This window comes from Microplitis mediator, chromosome 2, assembly GCF_029852145.1.
Source record: "Microplitis mediator isolate UGA2020A chromosome 2, iyMicMedi2.1, whole genome shotgun sequence".
NCBI classification, from domain to species: domain Eukaryota; kingdom Metazoa; phylum Arthropoda; class Insecta; order Hymenoptera; family Braconidae; genus Microplitis; species Microplitis mediator.
Window position 1 is genome coordinate 8,661,148 of NC_079970.1, and position 24,234 is coordinate 8,685,381.

At 27.3% G+C, this 24,234-nt stretch overlaps 2 protein-coding genes across 12 annotated transcripts; both read left to right on the forward strand.

Moving 5' to 3' along the window:
- The first annotated feature begins 356 nt into the window (after positions 1-356).
- Positions 357-9,278, forward strand: LOC130664124 (inositol oxygenase). Of its 2 annotated transcripts, none has more exons than XM_057463891.1 (6): positions 357-513; positions 7,050-7,242; positions 7,841-8,049; positions 8,502-8,638; positions 8,718-8,948; positions 9,054-9,278. In XM_057463891.1, exons 1-6 carry the CDS (start codon positions 496-498, stop codon positions 9,160-9,162), a joined length of 897 nt encoding a protein of 298 aa, XP_057319874.1. In that variant the 5' UTR covers positions 357-495; the 3' UTR covers positions 9,163-9,278. The 2 variants fall into 2 exon arrangements, with proteins under 2 accessions (XP_057319874.1, XP_057319875.1); XM_057463892.1 differs by lacking the exon at positions 357-513 and adding an exon at positions 6,396-6,749.
- Positions 9,279-11,065: 1,787 nt separating this feature from the next.
- Positions 11,066-22,816, forward strand: LOC130678418 (eukaryotic translation initiation factor 4E transporter-like). Of its 10 annotated transcripts, XM_057485594.1 has the most exons (12): positions 11,066-12,195; positions 14,428-14,525; positions 14,628-14,701; positions 14,797-16,283; positions 16,364-16,761; positions 16,845-17,111; positions 17,209-17,398; positions 17,645-17,716; positions 17,859-18,110; positions 19,952-20,131; positions 20,776-21,141; positions 21,457-22,815. In XM_057485594.1, exons 1-12 carry the CDS (start codon positions 12,138-12,140, stop codon positions 21,693-21,695), a joined length of 3,681 nt encoding a protein of 1,226 aa, XP_057341577.1. In that variant the 5' UTR covers positions 11,066-12,137; the 3' UTR covers positions 21,696-22,815. The 10 variants fall into 10 exon arrangements, with proteins under 10 accessions (XP_057341577.1, XP_057341573.1, XP_057341574.1 ...); XM_057485592.1 differs by lacking the exons at positions 11,066-12,195; positions 17,645-17,716 and adding an exon at positions 13,701-14,293 and having other exon boundaries at positions 14,782-16,283; positions 21,457-22,814; XM_057485593.1 differs by lacking the exons at positions 11,066-12,195; positions 17,645-17,716; positions 17,859-18,110 and adding an exon at positions 13,700-14,293 and having other exon boundaries at positions 14,782-16,283; positions 21,457-22,816.
- The last annotated feature ends 1,418 nt before the right edge of the window (positions 22,817-24,234 follow it).

Here is a 24,234-nt window from a genome sequence, read left to right on the forward strand (position 1 = left end):
GTTTGGGTGACTCTTAAATTGTGATTATAATTTATGAGAGCTTAAGTACGTTTTAAATATATAAATGTCATAATAAACTGTATGTTTTGAAGGCCATTAAAAAATATAACTATCGTATATTATGATAGGAAAATATAAAAATAAAAAACTAAGTCATTATTTATGATAATAAGAGCGAGTAAAATATTACTGCAAAGATTTAATAAAATTGATGGAAATTTAAAATTATTAAAATAATTGTCGCGATGATTTTATGCATGAAAAAACTTTCTATCGATTTGATAAAAGCTTTGGAAATTTTCCTTTTCCACTGGTGAAATAGATTATGAATTTTTAAATATTAAAATTTTTTTTTATCAATAAGATGATAAGCTTTAAGATATTGGCGATGTCAAGGGTAAAGTGGACGGATTTATAAAAGATCGACAGTTAGTGAGATTAGTGTCAGTTCGCGATATCAATTACTCGGAGTGCATTTTATTAATATTACGTAATATGGCATCCAAATTATCTGTAAGTATATCATTTGAATTTTCATTTAAATATAAGATAAAAATTTCACGATTTTTTATGACAAACACAAACAAAGAATCGAGGCCTGATGCATTAATACATAATCTAGCAACCTATACTCATATTTTTTAGAAAATATTAATTTGTTGGAGAAAAAACGTGAAGAAAGTTTTGATTTACTGTGTTTTTATTAAGAAATAAAAATCCATTTTCATAAAAATATGTTTTTGAGCTCATTGTACTCAATACTATTTTCTTTAAAGCATTAGATTTTCAAGACCTTTGAGCTCAAGAATACTTTCTTTCGTCAGAATTCGTCAGAACAGAACTCGAAAGAGTTCTACTGACTATTACAGAACATCAAAAAGGGATTTTTTTTTTTTTTTTTTTTTTTTTTTTGTGTGATAAAAAAAGTTTATTTCAACTTAAATCTAATTAAATGTGGATATTGACTAAATAAATAATTTACTAGTTATTTGTAAAAAAAAAAAAAAAATGCAAAAAAAAATATAATTAAAAAAATTTTGTTGTTTTAATATTTCGTAAATTAAAAATCTGATTAATTTCGGAATTCAGTCATATATAGGTTTTATGAACTCTTTTGATAGCGAAGAATCTTGTTTAGATAAGCTGATTGGATTTAAAATAACTTTCAAAAAAATTGACCCTACGGGTACGGTAATTCCAAGCACGAAAACATGATTAATTATATTTTTTTCGAGCTCAAAAAGTTCAAAAACGTTTGTTATGAATTTAAAATTTTTGACTTTTCAACTTTCAATTCACATACTTTTAGAGATATCCAACAAAAATAGCAGAGAATTACGATTAATATGAAATTTTGGAGTGACAAGATATTTAAACCTAATTCGCTGATGATAATGATTCTTAAAAAAATGGATAATAATTATCGAAAGAAATAGATCGAATGATTTTCGGGCTATTTTGTCTAAGATTTTGCAGATTATTCCATTAGAAATTTAATGAACAAATTGTTTTTAATTATACATTATCTTTTAAAAGAATCGACTGATTTTAATGCGATTTGGGTCAATCGAAATGGTTCATCAAGACTATAAGATTTGATTATTTTTTGCATGCACGTGTTTTTTAATGTCCGCTTTAATTAAGACGTTTATTCAAGAATAATAAAAAACAATCCCTTAGATTTCGAAATGTCGACATCTGTTTTTGAAACTCGTGCTTTGAAAAATATGACAAAAATGACTATTCATTATTTTTTTTTTCTTGAGTATTTCAATTTTTATCGCGGGAAATTGACAACATTAATTTTTCGCTCTAATAAATTTATGAGTTCCGTAAACTTTCATGACAATTATTGCGGTCAGTTTGGAAATAAATAAATGATGTTTATGAGCTAACAGTTTATCGTCAATCATTTTTAAGTATTGGATAATATCAAGCCTTTAAACCGATTATTTTATTTTATTTTTTTTTATAATTGATAATTAAAATATCTTGACATTAATCAGAATAAAAAATGCTTTTGATCAAACTCTTTCAGAATATGTTGGTCAATTGTTTTAAAAATAAAACATTTTTTTGAATGAATTCTGAAAAGTTTGTTATTAAAATAACAACGGGAGTGTTATTTTCCTTGACCGAAATTTACTTAGTGTGTTGAGAACCACAATTGGTCACAGGGTGACTGAGCCAATAAATGAACGCTTAACGAAGGGTCGTAATTTTTCAGTTTTTTAATGTATAAGGATACAACAATATTAAAATTGAAGATCTAAAAGCTGTCAACCAAACAGCAATGGAATATTTTCTTTACTTAATTATAATTAATATCTAAATTATGTTGGTAAAAATTGAATAATGTTCATGTATATTGGTCGTGTTCATTCACTACACAGAAAAAAAGGATTTCTTGGCACAAAAATTTTTACTCGTCCTACGAAAATTTTTGCTTGCCCTAAAAAAATTTTTTAAATTGTGAATTGAAAATTTTCTTAGGGCGAGAAAAAATTTTTTGAACCGAGCGTCAGATAAATGACGAAAAAAAGTATTAAAGAATCTTAATTTTTGGCTTTCATAAATTTTGAGGAATATGTCAAAATTTTTTAACCGACCTTAAAAAAAAAATGAAGTTTTAGATAAATCTCAATAGTCTGAATCTTTATAGATATTTTTAATCATAAATAAATTGAGTCTTTATCTATTAAAAACGATTGATTTTCGAGATATAGAAGAGGAGTTTGATCAAAACACGTGCTCGACTCCAAATGTCTATAACTTTTGAAACTGAACATTTTTTAAATCATTTTATCTCGAAAATTTTAGAAAAAACTAAAAATAGTAATCATTTTTTAAAAATCGCTTTACTGGTTTTCAGAAGGAAAATCACTTTATCAATTACTGTGAACACATTTAACCTAAAGAAGTATTTCTCGATCAAGTACGACTATATGATCAAAAATAAATTGAACTAAATTGTAAATAGGGTAGAAGTACCATTGGTGGCTACTGCTTCATTTTTAGACATTTAATACTTTTTTTTTAATTTATGAAAAAGTATAAAACAAAAACTTCTTTCGTAATAGTGAGATACAAGTATCTTTGAAAAAATTTAGAAAATTAATTATGTCATTACAGATTTAAGAAATCACATTACTTAAATTTTTCAAGTGTCCAAAATTGGCAAAAAACAGTACCTACTACCCATATGTTTTTATTTATTATACACTGGTCACAGAAATTAAGGGATAGAAAAAAAATCCGAAATTTTTAGGTGATTTTCAACATGCTGTAACTCGGTGAAAAATGGTCGTATAAAAAATCTAAAAAAAGCAAATTGTAGCCTCAAGTTTCTAGTTTTCAGATCTGGACCTCAAAATTTTTTATCATGTACGGTTCCGGAGTAATCATAAGAAAACCAACGAAAAAAAATTTTCAAAATTTTTGCTGGTCTTTCAATACCTCTATGGGCGACAATAAATTTTTTTGAATAATCCGACTGTCTGACTTTTCTCGGAAATTTTATGCCCTTTAATTTGGTGGCCTTAAAAAGTCTCTACGACGATTTGGCGCCGAGTTATCATTGATCAAAGCAAAAAAGTCCATTTTGGCTTTGATAATCAATAACTCCGGATGTATTGGTCGTACAGAGAATGGAAGCAGGGTTTTGAAAACTGAAAAACATTCTCTATAAGGCAAAATTAGTGGCATTTGATAGAAAAATTTTTTTTAAAGCGATATTGTTTGGTAAAAAACAGGTCAAAATTCACAAATTTAAGGATATTCGGAAATCTTGCTATAACTTTGGATATGAAGGATGAACAAAGAATATCTTCGACTTTTGTTCAACCTCAAAGTGTCCTGAAAAAACCCTGAAAATTTCAAATCGCTGCGATTTTTCTTTCTTAGTGCCCCGAAGCTTTAAATTTATCGATTTTGTCAAAAATCACCATAATTGGTAGTTTCTCGGTTTTTGTTCATTTTTTCGATTTGAAAATGTTTTTTTTACCGATAATCTTCATTTCTTCGATCAAAAAGATCGATTATCGAAAAAAATTGAAAAAAAAAATATTGAAAAAAAATTTTTTTTTTTCAAAATTTTTTTTTTTGTTGTATCTGCAATGATTTATCATTGTTAAAAAAAATTCCTAAAATTTTTTTTACCGCTGTAACTGCATCTGTTTCAAATGTCAACTTAACAAACATACCCTTTGGGTAACTCTAATGCCAGCGGTAAAAAAAATATTAGGAATTTTTTTTGACAATGATGAATTATTGCAGATACAACAAAAAAAAAAATTTTGAAAAAAAAAAATTTTTGAAAAAAAAAATTTTGAAAAAAAAAAAAATTTTTTTTCAATATTTTTTTTTTCAATTTTTTTCGATAATCGATCTTTTTGATCGAAGAAATGAAGATTATCGGTAAAAAAAACATTTTCAAATCGAAAAAATGAACAAAAACCGAGAAACTACCAATTATGGTGATTTTTGACAAAATCGATAAATTTAAAGCTTCGGGGCACTAAGAAAGAAAAATCGCAGCGATTTGAAATTTTCAGGGTTTTTTCAGGACACTTTGAGGTTGAACAAAAGTCGAAGATATTCTTTGTTCATCCTTCATATCCAAAGTTATAGCAAGATTTCCGAATATCCTTAAATTTGTGAATTTTGACCTGTTTTTTACCAAACAATATCGCTTTAAAAAAAATTTTTCTATCAAATGCCACTAATTTTGCCTTATAGAGAATGTTTTTCAGTTTTCAAAACCCTGCTTCCATTCTCTGTACGACCAATACATCCGGAGTTATTGATTATCAAAGCCAAAATGGACTTTTTTGCTTTGATCAATGATAACTCGGCGCCAAATCGTCGTAGAGACTTTTTAAGGCCACCAAATTAAAGGGCATAAAATTTCCGAGAAAAGTCAGACAGTCGGATTATTCAAAAAAATTTATTGTCGCCCATAGAGGTATTGAAAGACCAGCAAAAATTTTGAAAATTTTTTTTCGTTGGTTTTCTTATGATTACTCCGGAACCGTACATGATAAAAAATTTTGAGGTCCAGATCTGAAAACTAGAAACTTGAGGCTACAATTTGCTTTTTTTAGATTTTTTATACGACCATTTTTCACCGAGTTACAGCATGTTGAAAATCACCTAAAAATTTCGGATTTTTTTTCTATCCCTTAATTTCTGTGACCAGTGTATTTTAAATAAAGGCAATTCTTTCAAGCTCCAAGACATTAAAGACCCTATCAAAAAAATATCCATATGGGAATCCAGCCTAGATTCCATGTGGCGTTTTCAGATTGATTTTCCATATAGCTTCCTATAGAAATCCAGCATAGATTCATATACTCGTATCAATCGACGATAGACATAGAAATCCAGATACTCCGAATTCTATAGAAATTAATTATGTAGAAACCCAAATTTTTATATGAATTTCCCACAAAGAAACCAATGCATCCAAGTTCCTATATGGGAATCCAGAAAGTTTCCTATGTGAGTTTCCTACATGCATTCTTATATAAATTCATTCACTCCTATATTAATTCCTATGGATTCTTACACAAATTTATATTTTTCTACATGGATTCCGATGGGTTACGATGTAATTCCACATGGATTTTTTTTATAGGGGAGGGAAGTATCAATGGGAGTAATAATTTAACTAACGTTTTTTTTTCTTATTACAAAAAACAATTTCAGAATAAATTAAAAACTAATATCTAAGTATAACACTTATTAGTAGTTCTATAAAATTTTGTAATTTATAATATCCTCATAATGGTATCTCCAATTACAACAATTATGAGAATTAAAAGAGCAGTGAAAAGCAGATATATCAAGTTTCGATTTGCTTGTCCATTATCTAATTTTTATTTTAATATAATACTTATAATACTTTTTTATAATGATAATTATCGATAACTATTCAAATCTTTTTTCATTTCTTCGAGTTTTAAATTGTATACCTATATATATATATATATATATATATATGTTGCCTTGAACTCATATTAAAATATTTTCTTAAGAAGAGTCGTGTTTTTAGCACGTGGTGTATACGGTCATTTACACTTGCTATACATTCATACATGTGTATATAGATATGTATTTTTTTTTTTAAATATATTTCAACATACATATATATTATGAACTGAAGTTAACCAAAGAAAGATAATAGAGCACATGTGATGTTTACAACAAAGATCGTACATATAAATTTATCGTAAATGATGTAAAAGAGGGGAGAAAAGTCTTTGTACGTTGATTATCTCTTGGGCTCGACTTGCCACGCAGTAGTAATAGTAAAAGTATCTTATATAGGTATACCTATATATACATATTTGTTAAATAAATTTAGGTGGGGTTAAAGTATTAAAGTAAAGACACGTAGACGCTAGAGCTCAGTAAAGTTTTGCTTCCCGGCTTCTCTTGTTGAGTTGTTAAATACATCGATAACAAGTTATTTATTTCGCGCAAGGACTAAAAAGTCTTTGCGTTTGTTATCAGATTCAACAAGTCCGTCGAAAATTCTTCTCGAAAATAAAAAACTGTATATATTGGGGCCAGAGGTTCCCTGACAATAAGTCACTCTCGCCCCATAAATATATATACATAAAATTATATTTTTTTATTATAAAGTATTTTTTATATAAATTTATCGATTTCTCTTGAATATTTCATCATTATAATCATCATCATGTTTACTATAATGACTTACCGTGCAGCTCAACAGCCTTACCAGGGTAAGAACAACCATAAATTAATAAACTTAATTTTAAATGTTAATTTATTTTGCAAAATATTTCAAGGTTATAAAGTTTTAGGAGTAAAAATTTTTTTTTCTTCCAAAAAAAAAAAGATTATTTTTAAGTCCTTGAATCAGTAAGATAACGTGTAGTCGTTAACATTGAATCGTAAACAATAAATTAAATAAATAGAGATAATTTATAACAAAACTAGAGAGCTAATTAATATTTGTTATAATTAATTCACAGGTATCGTATGATTAAAAATAATGTATATATATTATATGATTGTTTCAGTTTCATGGACCGAACAACATTCAAACTACTCTTCTCGACCCGTCCGAGAAACTCCGTCCGGAAGCCGTGTATGCGGGAAAATTGGAGAGTCAGTTCAGAAATTATTCCGAAGATCCAACAGATCCAATTAAAGAAAGAGTTAGAACTACCTATCAAAATATGCATACTAACCAGACTGTTGATTTTGTACGATGTTAGTTTATAATCACTTTTTTTTGTTTTATTCTCTTTTTTTCCCTCAAGTATTATAACACTAATCCAATGTATTATTATTTCTCCATATTAACTTTCACAAAAAATATTACAAGCATTTTTATCAAATCCAAATAATCATGTATTTTAATTAACATAAAAATTCATTTCCAAAATTTCATTAATCAAAACCGTTTGATTTTTTTGTTTTTGTAAATTTTATAAAATTTAATAATGAGTTTATTTGTGAAAAAACAAATGATTGAATTAATGTAGACAATATTGCTTTGCAATAATAATTCGTTGCATTAAACAAAAAAAAAAAAAAATGTTTTATTATTCGAAACAAATACCATATTTTTATCACAGAGATATTTTAGTATTTAATAATTATTTTCTAATCCTAGCTCATTGTTATCATTTTTTTATAAATTTTATTAATATAAATATAATAATAAAATATAATCTTATTTACTAATGATATTTTAAAAATATTAATTATTAATAAAAAATCAAATTAGCTTTTATCATTTAAATACATTTATTAGTTTAGAGACTAACAGTAATTTATAGCCGATAACAAGACATCTTTGTCACAGCTCGTATGAATCATTGGCTTAAATTTGACAAATTCAAGATGACTGTAAAAGAAGCTTTAATTAAATTAAATGACCTTGTGGATGAAAGTGATCCTGATACTTCATTACCAAACATCATTCATGCTTTTCAAACTGCTGAATCGATCAGAGAACAACATCGGGATTTAGATTGGTTTCAATTGACTGGATTAATTCATGATTTAGGCAAGGTATGATAAGATTTAAACAATTATTTTAATTATTCTATTGAGGCTGACGATAAAAAGACGAACCCTGATGAAGAAAAATTGTTTGAAATTATCCAGAACAATTTGAAATGATTTAAAACAATTTAAATCGAAGAATATATAGATATACACTTAGCATGGGTTAAACCTTTTTTTTTTAATCAGAGAATCTAAATTTTTATAATTAACCATCAATATAAAAATCAAATAATTTCAAAGAAATTTACAATGCTGTGTAAATATATTTAACTTATGACATCATGATTAAAAAATTCGTTATTGATTCACTTTAAAAAATGTCTTTGGATCTAAAAATAATCATAATACACAAATAATACAGCTTAAAAATATGTCTATAGATTAAAATAATTATGATAATTACTTAAGAAAAAATTATATTTAAATTAATTATAAATATAATTAAATTAATACAGGTGATGGCATTTTATGGTGAGCCACAATGGGCTGTTGTTGGTGACACATTTCCTGTTGGTTGTGCTTGGGCAGATTCAATTGTTTACAGAGATACAAGTTTTGACAATAATCCAGATGGCAATGACAAACGCTACAAGTATGTGTGATTTATTTAACATATTTTTTAATATGTAGTATTATTAATTATTGATATTAATAATTACTTTTTTTTGCAGTACAAAATTGGGTATGTATAAGGCTAAATGTGGTATTGATAATCTGATGATGTCTTGGGGACACGATGAATATTTATATCGTGTTCTTAAACATAATAACAGTACACTACCAGATGAAGGATTAGCTATGATACGATACCACTCATTTTATCCATGGCATGCTTGCGGAGACTACGCTTATTTCTGCACTGATAAGGACCATAAAATGCTCAAATGGATAAGAGAATTCAAGTATGTTTTTTTTTTCTTTTTTTATTAACACATCTTTATTCCGTTAATAATAATATTGTATATTTTCAAGCATTATTTGGATTAAATTATTTTTTCTTTTAATAGCAAACACGACCTGTATACAAAGAGTGAAAAAATACCAGATATCGAAAAACTTTGGCCTTACTATGAACAGTTAATTGATAAATATATCCCTGGAGTTCTCGAGTGGTGAAGAAAACAATAGATGGATCTACTTTTTTTCTTAAAAAAAACTCTTACCTAAAAAGAAAAAAAAACAAGTAAAATGAAATATCAAACAATGAAAATAAATTTGTCTTTGTAAACTTTTTCTGTCTGCATTTAATTTATCTGTCATAACAACATTGTTAATCGTAATAGAGATTTATTCAAACAGATAATTATACGTTCGCAAAGATAAGAAACTTATTTTATAGATATTTTTGTTTATTTACACTTTTCATCATCAAGAAATTAATAAATAACAATTAGCTTTTCATTTGTCATTTTAACAGTCTAAATAAGAGTTATCTGTTTAGAATTTTATTTACTTAGAAGTTTATTTAAAAATTCAAGAGATACAAAAATTTGAAAAATAGTCTAATTCAATAAAAATTAATTCATAACGTATCTCATTAATTACTAAACGAAATAATTCACTTATATTTTAATAAAATGTTTATATACAAATTTTTAAACATAACAACTTTCAACTACCGACATTCAAAAAGAAGAAGAGCAATATTTTTGTAATAATTAACAATAAATATGTATAGTAAATTTGTATATTGTCGTTTTTTTTAATGACAAAATACTGATGCATTGTCATTTTTATTCAAAATGTAATTATTTTTGTACAAATATGTATTAATAGATGAAATTATTTTTGAATAAACAAATTCAATAGTATTATAAAAAAAAAAAAAAAAAATTTTAATATATAGAGAGGATTTTACAAAATTTTCATGTGTGTAATTTTAAATAAGATTTAATTTGCTTAAAAAAACTTCGATTGTCGGCTATTCTCAATCAAATCCCAAGTAGCGCAGAACAACTTTAAGATGTCTTTTGAAAAGAAAAGACAAATTTTTCTTTGCCTCAAAGCCAAGTTATTTTTATATAAAAATAAGACATACAGGCATTGGTCTAGTGGATAGAAAATTTGTGTCTTTTTCTCCGTCCTAAAAAAATCATTTCAATTTAAAAATCATTTAGATGATTTATTTTACTATTATCTGTAATTTACTTTTTGTCATCACTTGTGTCAGGTCCTAAGCAGATATTTTTTCAGTGATATAAATTTCTGATCGGTTTGTCAACATTTTGATATTTTATCGATAGGTCAAAAACAATGAGTGTAAATGTAGCAGACATGAGACAATTTATAAATTTTACATAAATAAATAAATAAATTAATTAAAATAATGAAATTTTTAAAAAAGCGCGTACTGATTTTTCATTTGTTTAAATACCGATTTTCTAATTTTTACTCTAATTACATTTTGTTCATTTATTATAAAATTTAAAAAATTGCCATTTATCAGCTACACATACTCATCAAAAACAGCCTCAAACTTCTATCTTATAGATGTCACAAAACCAAGTCTGCTACTTGGGATACAATAATTTATTTGAATAATGAGTGTGAATGCAGCAGACATTAGACAAATTTAAAATTATTAACAAATAAAGAAAATAATTAATAAAATAAAATTTAAAAAATATGCGCATTTAAAAAATTTTCCAATTAACAAGTGCATTTTTTATAAATATTATTTTTTTAATTATTTACTCTATTTATTTATAATTTAAAATTTTTCTGATGTCTGCCACATTCACTGTCATTTGAATTAATAATAAACTCGCGGTAAAATAATAAAGTAGATGGCGCGCTTGTTGATTTCTCATGAGAAAACATGTGATGCCAGAATAATCCAAAGTAAAGATGTCCTTTCGGTTGTTTTTTGTTCTTATTTCATTTATTGGCTAAGTAAGAATGTATTAGATTTGTTAAACATACGTATATATCTATATTCCGGTATATATGTACGTACAGCAATAATCGGTATGTATGTGTGTTGTAATTTAGTAGTATAGTGTGTTGATCCAGGAGGCACTGCACGAAACGAAACAAGAAGCGGCGGAAGTGGGGACCGTGCGCCATTTTATATTTTTGCGTAGCATTAAACTAAAATATTGTATGTGTGTAATATTAATTATGGTAAATAAAGTAATAGTAAATAATATTTGTGTTGATTAGCCGAATAAAACGAGATGATTATTATCGGCAACGCGTGTATCGAAAATCGTGCCAAAGCGTTAGGACCCATCTACAGTCCGCGTTGCCGCGCATGAAACTCCTCTATTTTCTCTCTGTTAATACGTAAACACTCTTTTTTCCTCATTTACTCATATCGCTACATATATTGTTTTTTTTTTTTTTTTTTTTTTTTTTGTCATCATTCTCTTTTTCATTTCTCTCACGTTGAACGTATTAAGTGACGGGTAGTGTCGTGTTGTGTGTATTATATATACGTAAAGAAAATACTTTTTATTATTCAAATATGTGTAATTACTTAGTTTTGTGATACAAAATATCACACTCTTATTTCTACACATCATCTGGTATATTTAATATTTCGACACATTTTTTCTTTTTTTTTTTTTTTTTCGTTGGCTCTAACCGGACAAGATATTTGCAATCAATCGACTAATAAACTTTCAGTGACGAGTGTGAAAAAAGAAATTAATTTTTCTGTGAATAGACAATATTTTAGTTAACACTATTAACGTTTAATTTAATTTTTTTTTATTATTTTCTTTTCATTTATTTTAATGAAATTATTAACTATTTCGACACTTCAATAAGAGACGAGAGAAAGAAGTCTGTGATATTAAACGGTAATAAAAAAAAAAAAAAAAAAAAAAAAAAATAGGTAGATATAAAAAAAAACTATATGTATTACAAACTTATGTACGTTGATAATTGTGGCCTAGAAGGCACAAAAATACGTTGAAAATTTTACGGATTTTTCATGTGACTTGCATCCATATATGTGTATATGACATAAAAAATCGACAAAAACAAAAAATATTGAGGAACTGACGAAAAATACGAGTGTGCGCGGAAAATAAAGGGTTAAATTTTAATTTATATCAAGTAAAACAACGTGCTGAAGATTTACGATAATGTCTGTTGAGTCTGTATCTAGTGACAGGCCTGAAGAGCCTGACACTAAAAATGAAGGTATATTTTAATATTTTATATTTAATTTTTATTTATTTTATAGATTTAAAAATTCATGGGCTATTTAATAACGAGTGATTGTCATATCGCTATATTTAAATATTTAAAAAAAAGAGAGCATCAATCATAAGGCTTTCATTTTATATAATTTACTAATGCTCAAATTGTATAGCTGTAAATTAACCTCTCTTTTGATTTCGCTCTCTATAATCTATATACTATAATATACAGGTACTTTTTTTTCACATCAAAGTAATTTACGGCAATTGTTATACATTCGGACCTCGTTATAAGACTGTTTTGCTGTCTTTTTGAAAATCAGGTATCGCGATGGTTTGAGAGAGAAACTAATAGTCTTATAACGAAGGCCTACTGTATTTACTTTTTTTTAACAAAATTCTTTTATTTAAATTATTAGTAAATATTCTTTGCTGTTGTGTTTGTTACTAAATTAATATTTATTGGTAATCATTTTATTTTGAGTTAATAATAATTTATGATAATTTTTTTTATGTACCTAAAGATCGGAACGTTTTTCACGCAACGAAAAGGAAAAAAATTTACGTAGTTTGAATTGTTAAGGGGTAGTTAGGGGTGGCCTGCAATTTTTGGCTCAAAATTCATTTTGTTTTTTTATTTTCGTTTCGCAAAAACCGTTCCGATCTTTTTTTTTTACCAAATGTACATTTTTTTTATCAAATGAAAGGTGAATAATAAAAATTTATTTTGACACTGAAGTTAGCCAAAGTCTAATAATTTTTGGACTGATTTTAAAACTAAATTATAAAAAAAAATCGCACCTACAGCTTTTTTAATTTTCTACATAAGCACATTTTCAGTTTTTATTTTTTTGTAATTCATTTGTTGATAATAAAATCCGAAGATTGTTAATTGTCTGTTAACTTTAAGATCATAAATTTATTCAACTTGTACTTTTATAAGTATACATTATAATTTGAGAAATCAATTATTTACTTTTAATTTTAATATACATACTTTTAATTGAATTTATTATTGGTATCAGATAAAGTAATGACAATAAATTAATTGAACTTTTGTAGTTATACATAATTAAAAAATTAATTGCGTAAAATTTAGACTGTAAAAGTATTTATAAATAGTAATTATAATTCACGCCATAATTAATAAATGAATTACTACAAAAAAATTATAGTAAAATCAAAAATTTAAAATTAAAAAATTTTCTTTAAAATAAAATATCTTATTTTTAAGATTAGTAGCACAATTTGTAAAATATTTAATTTTGAATTCTGAAGATATTTTTATATTAATACAACTTTTAATGCTAGAGTATTTCCGAGAATTTATTTTTCTTCGTCTTTCGTAAACAAAATTCATATGCGACCTAAAGTATATTAGAAGTAATGGTGACTTGCAGTCACGTGCCATAATTTAGGTGTCCGATTGGTGATTCGGAAATGTAAAAAAAAAAAAGTTCCGTCTTTCCCGCGAACATTAGTTTTGTTCATTTCAGTTTTCAGTTATCGTTGGGTTGTTGAGTGAGCAAGTTGTTAGTTTTGTGTATCTTAATTCTTAACTTCTTATTATAACTGAAAATTTTTTTTTCCATTACAATTTTACTTAGTGATTTGTAAAATTTTATTAAATTTATTTTTTCTATCAATTATTTTATAAAAATTATTATAAATTTTTTTTGAAAATTATCTATTCGCAATATTAATAATTAATTTAACAGAAAAAAAAGAATCCAAGCGTTATAAAGCCACGAGGCTTCACGCTTCCTAATCATTTGCTTTATTCTTAATTCTATTGATCAATAGATTATTATTTTCAATAATAATTTAATTTCTTTGAAACGTCAATTTTTAAATAAATTTTTTATATTTATAATTATATACATATACATATATAATATAAAAAGTTGAAATCATCATGAAATTAAATATAATAGAATTACATGAGCCGATTATTAAAAAGCGTCGTCGTCGTAAGCGCAAATTATCGGCTTTAGATTCAACGAATTGTTCGAATTTTGATGATAAATCATTTTTCGCAGCAACTAAATGTAAATTATTTTGTCGACAATATATTGATCCTGATAATCAATATTATATTCGTAAGTAATTACTTGAGGTTAAATAATTCCGAATCCTATTCACTTGAGTATTTTTATCACTATTTCAAATTCTTTAGTTATTCATATTTACATTTGTATTTATATACTTATTTATTTGTTTTATTATAATATAGAAGACGAAGCAATTATATCCATTGCGGTTGCCGGAGAGGTGACCGATTCTTGTATTGTTGAAGTAGGAAAAGCAAGACCTCAGTTTCAATACACAAGGGTATATATGTTTATACCATTATTCTTATTCTCTGGTTTATTTTATCTATATTAAATCTTAATAGTCAGACTGACCTTGATTTTTTTTTTTCTTGTTATACAGGAAGAACTTATGGTTATTAAGGGATTACCATTGTCTAAACGTCGACCTGAATGTTTGGACGCTGCTTATAATAAGTAAGTTTACTTAATTAAAATTTTATATTGACTAAATTAAACTGTTTTGCGTAATGAAAAAAAAAAAAAAAAAAAAACTGGTGTTTGTTATCTAGTTCACGTGGTGTATGGGATCCAGAACGTTGGCACTTGGATAGGAAACGTAGCGAGACGCCACCTGAAGAAGAACAAAGAGCTGGTGGTAGAGGAGATCAAGTTGTTGAGTCGCAGAATAATAAGCGTCGAAGTGGAGATCCTCGAGAACGAATTCGTAAGGAACAAGACGGTATAATCTTAAGTCCTCAACGAAGAAGTTTCAACTCAGGATGTTTTGTAAACGTTACTCAACCAACGTCTCGTCGTCCAGAAAGTCCTATTGGAAAAACCGAAGTTGCTCATCGCGAGCCAGTTCGTCGTATAGGTAGCGGGCGTTTGTTAACACGAGACATGTGGGACTTTAGACCAGAAAATGAAAAGATGGAGCCTGATCGTTCGGACTTCAGTTATCGAAGTGGCGGTAATTCAACGCGTGATCGTGATAATCGAGATTCAGGTAGAGAACGTGAAAATTTACGTGATCGAGACAATATTCGTGACAGGGATGATCGCAATGAACGCTATGAAAGAAGATCGTTTGGCCGAGACTTTGGTGATCGAGATAACCGTGATCGTGGTTCAGATTCAAGGAATGATCGTAGTCATGTAATGGATCGTGATAAGGATCGAGGTGGTAGAGATCGAAAGTATGGATCAGATCGAAGAAAAATGCATAGTCACGATTCACGTGAAATAGAAGAGCCAGAATGGTTTAGTTCTGGTCCAATTTCACAACATGATACTATTGAGCTACGTGGATTTGATGATCCTCCTGAAGAAAAGAATGTAAAGTCGAAGAAAACATCACCAGCACAAAAGAAACGTGGCAAAAAACTTGTTAATGAAAAGGATGAAAAATCAAGTGAAAGTTCGGCTGGCCCGAAAGGACGTAGTACACCAACTGCTATTGATCAACCAATTAATCCTTTACCTGCGCCGCATTCTCCGATTCTCGAAAAACCAGAAAATGAGGCAGCTAACGAAAAAGTACAATCTGAGACTAGTAACAGTATAAGTACTGAATCCAGTATAAATCGTGAAAGTGTAGAACGATCTGAAACTGGTAAAAATCGTGAAGCAGATAGCTTAGGCTTTAATCTTGATGATTTTCTCAAATCGGATAATGTTCCTGGTGTTTCTGGATTGCTGACCAATGGCGTTGGTGCAAACAGTGGTAGTGGATCACGTTTTAGTCAATGGTTTAAAAGAGAGAGTCCACTTTTACAGGAAGATAGTCGTAGACCTTCCATTCAAGATGAACTTCTCAATAATTTACTTAGTGACATCACTGAGCCCAACATTCAAGTACCATCTGTTAATGAGTCAAATGCTTATTTTGCACCTATCTCTCCAGCTAATTCAACTAATGTCAACAATGCACCGTCAGCTACTGAAGTTAAACTTCTCGAAATGTTGCAACGTGGTAATAAATCTAATCAAAATGGTCAAGGTGATACTGCCGTTAACATGATACAGATGTTGAAAAATCCATCTGTCAAAGATATGGGTAAGAATAAATTATTTTGTTGTTGTTATAATTTTCTTAACACTTAATGGATAATTAAAAATAATTTTATTTCGTTGCAGAAGTTGGGGGTAAAGTAATGCATAGTTTAGAAGAATTAGAAGCTCGTATGAGAGGAGGTGTACCACCGCATGTACATCATGTTGAACAACAAAGAGTTAACAAAACGGACGAAGATCTCTCTGCATTTAAAAAACTTCTTGCTCAAGTGTCTGGAGGCCAAGCTGTACCTGCTGCAAATGGACTTAATCCACCAAAAGGTCATCCTATTACTCTGATGCAATTGTTAAAAAATCAACAACCTCAACCACCAATTCAAGTTCCATCTCATCAATCATTAGTACCCGAACAACCTCATCCTACTACATTTGATCACGTTGGTCCATTAGGTCCTACTCAGCATGCTCATCAAGCTCAAATGCAACATGAAAATTTGCTTAAAGTACTGAGAATACAACAGGTTTGTTGAACAATTAAAATTTAATTCAACTTAAATTACTTGATTTTATGATTTAATCTTTATGAATTTATTATTTTTTACAGCAGCAGCAGCAGCAGCAACAACAACAGCAGCAGCAACAGCAACAACAACAACACAAGCAACGCCAACAACAGCAAACTGATATGTTGTCAATGATGATGGGCACCCAGAGAATGGTTGGAGTAAGCCCAATTCCTCAAGACATGCAGATGTTAGTCAACAATGTACCGTCCAGTCGTGAACTTTTACAACGTCCTGAAGCTCAAGCTATTATTCAGGGACTTCAACAGGGTGAAATTACTCGACAACATTTAGTACAACAGCTTCAGGTTTTATTTTGTTAATAAATTAAAAAAAAATAATAATTGTTATCAATCAAATATCCATACTTTAATATTTATATTGAAATAATAATTCTGTTTATAGAACCCAGCGATGCAACATCGTCATCGTGAACTTTTGATGAATATTTTAAAAATGTTCGGTAACACTACTTCACGTACTGTGAGTCCTCATCCTGGACCAGGTGTTCCACATGATTCAATGATTCAACAGTTACTATATCAGCAGCAACAACAACATCAGCAACAAAGAATTCCTTCTCCGATGAACAACGGTAAGATAAATTTATTGACTAAATTTTTTTGTTAATTAAAATGAGTCATGTGATAAGAGAATATTTGTTTTAATTTTTTAAAATTTTGAATTGTTTGAAGTATTTTATTTTTTTTTTAATTTTCATTGAATGATTGTATTATTATGGGACACTTTAATTTTTTTGATATCTCTATTATTTTGGTTTGAATGTTGCTATTAAAATATAAATTAATTTAAGTAAAACAATTGTATGTCGGGAATGCAGCTTTATGTCCGCCCTCGATAATACCATCAAATTTAGTATCCACCCCTAATATTTTATCAATGCAGCATTCAGGTAAAAAAATTATATCCGAGTATTATTATTCACGATGAATAATATTTATAATATTTTAAATAATTTGATCGTTGGTAAAATTTATTTATACTTTTTTTTTTTTTTTTTTTTTTGTTACCGTGTTGATTTATCATTTTGACAGTGATTCCACACAGAGCGCCTTCGCCTCGTGATCTTATAATGCACCCACAATCCATGATGCAAAGTGCATTAATCAAGACTAAATTGGAGGAACAACGTGAGAATTATCGTAAGCGACAAGAACATCAGCAACAACAGCAGCGTATCACAAGCCCTATAAATTCACCATCAAAGCAAATAATGAGTCCAACACCACTTGCTTTTACACCAACCTCCGTATTGCGAAAAATGACGGCCGAAAAGGAACCAGATGGTGCGGATATTATTGTTGAAAAAATTATATCTAAAGCTTCTAATTCATCTGCTTGCAAAATACAAAATAATAATAATAATAGTAATTGTAACGCACGTAAAAATAATAAAATCTCAGATTCAGATTTTAAAAATATCGGGGATAAAGATAATCATGATAAAAAAAATAATAATGTAGAGATTATAGAGTCTGAAAATGATTTAGATAAAGAAAACAAAAAAAATAATAATTTGTTGATAGGTAAAGATAAAATTTCTTCTGTTAAAAATATTGATTCTTCTGATAGCTTAACAGATTTAAAAAATCGTGAAAAAAATAATAATTATGATACAAAAAATGATAGTGTAATTATTATAGAATCGGAAAATGAATTAGATGAAGAAAAGTCGAATGAAAATATTATGAATATTTCTTTGATAGAAAAATATATAGTTGCTTCTGTTCAAGTAGTTAATTCTTCTGATAGTTTAATAGATTCACCAAATCGCGAGAAAAACAGTAATTATGATACAAAAAATGATAGTGTAATTATTTTAGAATCGGAAAATGATTTAGACGAAGAAAACTCGAGTGGTAATGTTATGAATATTTCTTTGATAGAAAAATATATAGTTGCTTCTGTTCCAGTAGTTGATTCTACTGAAATTTTAACAGATTTAAAAAATAAAAATAATCATAATGAAGAAAATAATAACTCAATAATTATAGAGTCGGAAAATAATTTAGTTGAAAAAAAAAATAAACATAATTATATAAACGGTTTATTAGTAGAAAAAAATAAAACTTCTTCTGTTGAAGTATTAAAATCTTTCGATAATTTAATATCTGAAAAAACATTGGAGACACTTAAGACAGTCGATTCAGACAATGATAATATTGGTATTAATAATTTTTTTAATAACAATGAAGAAAATTTAACTGTACAAACTAATGTACAATCTAAAGATCATGTAATCGTTAATAACGAAAAATTTATTGAAAAAGTTACGAGTGTTTTGGATAATATCGAGTCAAATTAGAAATATAAGCTATTACTTGTTGCCATAATTATTTATGTTTGCGCGTATCGATGTTATGGTAACTATACATAAGTGAAGCTTCATAAATTTTTAGTATCAAAAAATTTTTCTATAATTTAAGAAGTTTAATTTTTTTTCTCAGATTATTTGAATCAATAAAAAAAAGTTGAAAAATTAACAAATAATTATTTTTACAGATTTAAATAAGCGGAGCTTCATTTCTGTATAATTACTATTTTTTCAAACATTTAATTGTTATAATGTAACATAAACATTGTTTTTTTTTCTTTTCATATTTTTTTTGATTTATTATAACTCTTACGAAGTAAGCATGACTATTGTACTGCTTTTGCTGCTTCATATTTTTTTTTATTTCTTTTTATTTCACTATTGCTTTATTCCTTCCGTAGCTGATTACTATTGCATAGTTGCTACTCTTATGTGTAAGAATGAATTGAAATATCATTCTCTCAAAATAAACATAATGCTATTACTTATGCGTATGAAACAAAAAATTTCACACATAAATTAATCACACGTACAATTAATAACGCATATGTTAACTATTTTTTTTTTTTTTACAATAAAAAAAACACTATTAATACACCAAATACTTTTTTCTTTACTTTATTACAATTCTTTTTCATTTCCGTCTATTTACTATGCATGGCTTTAGCTTATCAATAGATATAATTTTATTTTTAATGCAAAAAGAAAAAAAAAAAAAATATCAACAAACGACTGCTATTAGAGTTTGCAATATAAGATAAAATAATAATTTTTAGTAAATGCAACTAAACTGTTATATTTTCCATGGTATAGGAACTGTTGAAAATTTTAAAATGGTATCTCAAAGTCAAGCAAATCAAATGCAGCAGATGCAATCAGCAGTACAAATAATTGCTCAAGCTCAGGGAGTTCTTTCACGGCAACAAAATACAATGCGGACTCAACCTAATCAACAAGTTCCTTGGACAAACCAACCTGTCAATAAGCATCCAGGTATTGAAAAAAAGTTTTTACTTTATTTAATATTAACAAGCAACCTACAGTCACTACGTGACTGCCAGAGTATTACTATCAAATTTATAAAACATGATTTAAACTGTCGAATCTTTTGTTTATTTCGATTATTATTGAAATTTAATTAGACAAATCTCATTATTAACTCGCAAGCTTATTGGTTTCGATGATTGTATAATCATGGGATTCTTGACAAAAAATCTACACACGGTCAAATATATTTTTTTTTCACTGATACCAAATTAAATCTGATTAATTTTTATAATCATAGAAGACATGACGTAGACTAAATTTTGCTTATTTACTCTTAATTATATATATAACAATTACATATATTCAGTGATAGAATTATTAAAATATTAATTTATTTGAAGAAAGTAAATACGATTGTCCGTTTTCCGCGTAATTTTAATGTGATTCGAATGATATAGATAAATTTATTCATCTCGATACTTGGTAATAAAAAAGAGTTTAAACCAAAAAAACACAAATCCTAGTCAAGGTCTTTCTAACGATACCAAATTTAATAACATTAACTTATTCTATCATATAGATATGGCTGGAACAAAATTTTCCTTATTCTCTTAACAATACAGATTATTTAATAAAATTAATTTATTTAGGGCGACCCATTGTGAAAGGTGGTGCTACTAATCAATTCCAATATGGTAATCCAGTTAATTATCCTCAACAACCACAACAACAACAACAATCTCCTCCATCTCAACGATTAACTCCAAATGTTTATGGAAATACTACGCGACCAAACCACACAATGTCTACATCACTTTCACTTCAAAGAGTTCCTAAATATAATGCGATACGAAATCCTGCTATGACCCAAAGATCAGATCCTATAAATAATCTGACTGAAGCACAACAAGTGCAATCACAATATGTAAATATACAACATCAACAACAATCGCAACGTAATGTTAATTCTCAGGTTCAACTTGTTTTAAACCAAAATTACAACACTAATCGAACAGGTAATTTTTATTAAACTGATATTTCTTTTCTTCCTTAATTTTACTTTACCAATTTTACTGGTATTGTTAATCCAAGTCCACATTTCTAGATTCCTTGGTCCTGCGAAAACAAATCCTTTGCAGTGGCCGTCAAAAATTATCATGATTACACATTTAATGGTTTATTAAATAATCCTTTCTACCTGCTGAGTATATCCTTTGTAATCCTCATTTAATTAATAATGTTCCTCTGTATAATTGTATCAATACTCTTATACCACTATATCAATATCTCATACATGTTCTTATAGAATGTAATTTTTTTTTTTAAATTAGATGGTAGAGTAATACGACCTCAACAACAACCAATTAATATACCAATGGGTAGACAAACATCATCAGGAAGCAATGGAGGAAGTCTATCACCTACGTCTAATCAACTGGCTCGATGGTTTAGTCCTGAGCTTCTTGCTAAAGCTAGAGCTGGAAAGTTACCAGAGCTTGGTCAAACAAATGTCTTGTCACTTGAAGAATTAGAACGACTTCAGCAGGCTTCAGCTGTTGTACATGATTAATTACTACTATTAAATTGGATAAATGAAAAAAAAAGATTTTTTTTAAAAACAACAGTGTATTGGAAGTCAGTAGCAGATAGAAACAATTTAATTTTAAATAATTGTGGTATGACGACTAAAATTGAAAAGTTTCATTTTTTGATATTTTATTGGAATAAATTGTGTGATAATTATTAAACGTCACACATTGTCCTTTATTATCGATTAAATGATACATTTTATCACTCGTTTAACAAAAATACAAGAAAACATTGTCATTTATTTAAAAGAAAAATATTGTGAAAAATAACAATAAGAAGTTGGTTTGATTTCTTGTTGAGATTAAAAAAAAATATTAATAATAATAAAATGAACAAATAATGATAACTATTTTATGTTACTAATTATATACCATGAGTGTTTCACCACGCTTTGTGGATTTTATGGAATCATTGTTTTAGACTGTATTATTAAAAAGACTGTTATGCCACATAAGGTTTTGTCTAGGCAATGAATTATTTTAAACTTTGGCTAAATTTTATCAGCAAGCCGCTATAAATAAAAATACCATCCAACAAGATAAAACTAAAATACGTTAACGCCATTGATCTCGGTGCCGTAAATATAAAATGAGCGACCATTAACCGAGTCACATACATAAATAATAATAATAATAATACATAATTTATATAATAATAATAATGTCGTTACCGGAAATTATCAAGAAACTAAGTGAATTTAACGAACATTCAATATTGGTGTCAAAAAATGTGCGTCGATCGCGATTAATGAACAAAGAGAGTTAATCTACACGAAATAAGGATTAAAAAAAAAAGAAATGAAACAAGTATTGTAATAATAATAGTTCAGGAATAAGAAAAGTGATTATTAATATATTCTTAATTTGAGGCAGAATATAATATTGATGTCAGCATCTGTATTAATCTACTGCGTAAACCTAATTCTCTTTTTTTTCTTAATTAATTAATTTATTGTTTTTCTTTCCTTTCCAAGACATTTGGACTTATATTATTCATTTTTTTTTTCCTTTACACTTGTTATGTTCTTAAGATGTAAACAAAAGATTTTTTGATCATCAATAAAATGGTAAATAATTTTTTCGCGGTTAAATAAAATTATTATCTGTATTTTTAAAATTTTCCAACAGTTTATTTTAGTACATTAGGAAAACTGGGTTAATTAAATGTGTATACATATATACATTAATGTAAAAGTGTCAATAATATTAAAAAATAATATAATGTTATTAAATGCATTATTAATGATAAAATACTTAATTAAAATTAAATACAAACGAAACTACAGTCGGCTTGTGAATAAAAAAGTCTTAGATTTTTATTACCGCATTATATAGTGATAAGTTATTTAAATATTTTAAAGTTTTTGCTAATGTTCGTTTATTCAACATTATGAAAAAAAATTAAAATATAACAATATGAAAATACAACTCAAGTAGAATTTGAAATTAATTTAATAAATTAAAATATCATTATTATAAATAGTAAAATATTTTAGTTATATGTTGAAATAAATTTATTTTATTGACATATATTTAAGATAAATTATAATTTCTTTTTTTTCTTGAAAGAGATATAAAACTAGCTTGAGTATATTTTTATTAATAGGATTAATTTCTAACTTATCGCTATTGACTTTTTTTTTCTTTTGCTTTGATTTTAAGTAACGTGTCAAGATCACTGCGAAGAATCGAAATTTCATTAGAAAAAAAAAATAAATAAATAATATCTAATTTACGTTAGATATATAAATTTAAACAAAGAGTTTAAGTATCATGATCAATTGAGTCCAATGTCTGCTCGATCAAGAATCATAAATGATACTCGTAAATTTATTTATTTGTCTCCAGTAGAGAATAATGAAAAGATAAAAAAAAAAAACTTTTGTACATAATTTTACCCATTATTGTATGGATAAAAAATTATTACACAATTTCAAGATGAAGAAGCTACATTATCGATGCATGTACTCGATATTTTGTAAATAAAGTTACGTAATATGTTAAAACTTGATGATCTTAAAAACAGTAAATGAAATGTAGCGGATCTAATTGTTAAAAAATAATTTAAATTTATATTTCAGAGAAGATAAATTATATCGTATTCGTCGTATGATGAAGAAAGAAATGCATCACAAATACGGAATAACTGATAAAAAAAAATGCATTTTTTGAATGTATAATTTTAACGCGCGTGTAGATATATCAATATATTGCAACTTGATTAAACCAACCAATAATAAATTAAGGCTGGGTTGTAAACAAATTCTCAATTGCACGCCCCATAACGCGAAGCGTTTGAGGTAGTGCACTACTCTCAACATGTCAAAGTCAAGCAATTTTAGATTTCTATTAATTTATTAATTGATTATCATTACAGTGATTTTTTTCAGCTTCCGAAAAAATGCATATGACGAAATTACTCGAAAGATTTTCATCATTCGAATCCCATAAATATTTAAATCGTAATTAGAAATCTAAAATCCGGAAATTCGGTTAGTACTCCGACCCACGAATGTTTTT

Coding starts and splice junctions, on each gene's coding strand:
- LOC130664124 (XM_057463891.1), top strand. Junction 8,639..8,717: donor GGCAATGACAAACGCTACAA/GTATGTGTGATT, acceptor TTTTTTTTGCAG/TACAAAATTGGGTATGTATA. Junction 8,949..9,053: donor AAATGGATAAGAGAATTCAA/GTATGTTTTTTT, acceptor TTCTTTTAATAG/CAAACACGACCTGTATACAA.
- LOC130678418 (XM_057485585.1), top strand. CDS start 14,110: ATGAAATTAAATATAATAGAATTACATGAGCCGATTATTAAAAAGCGT. Junction 14,294..14,427: donor TGATAATCAATATTATATTC/GTAAGTAATTAC, acceptor ATTATAATATAG/AAGACGAAGCAATTATATCC. Junction 17,399..17,858: donor TCCTTCTCCGATGAACAACG/GTAAGATAAATT, acceptor TCATTTTGACAG/TGATTCCACACAGAGCGCCT.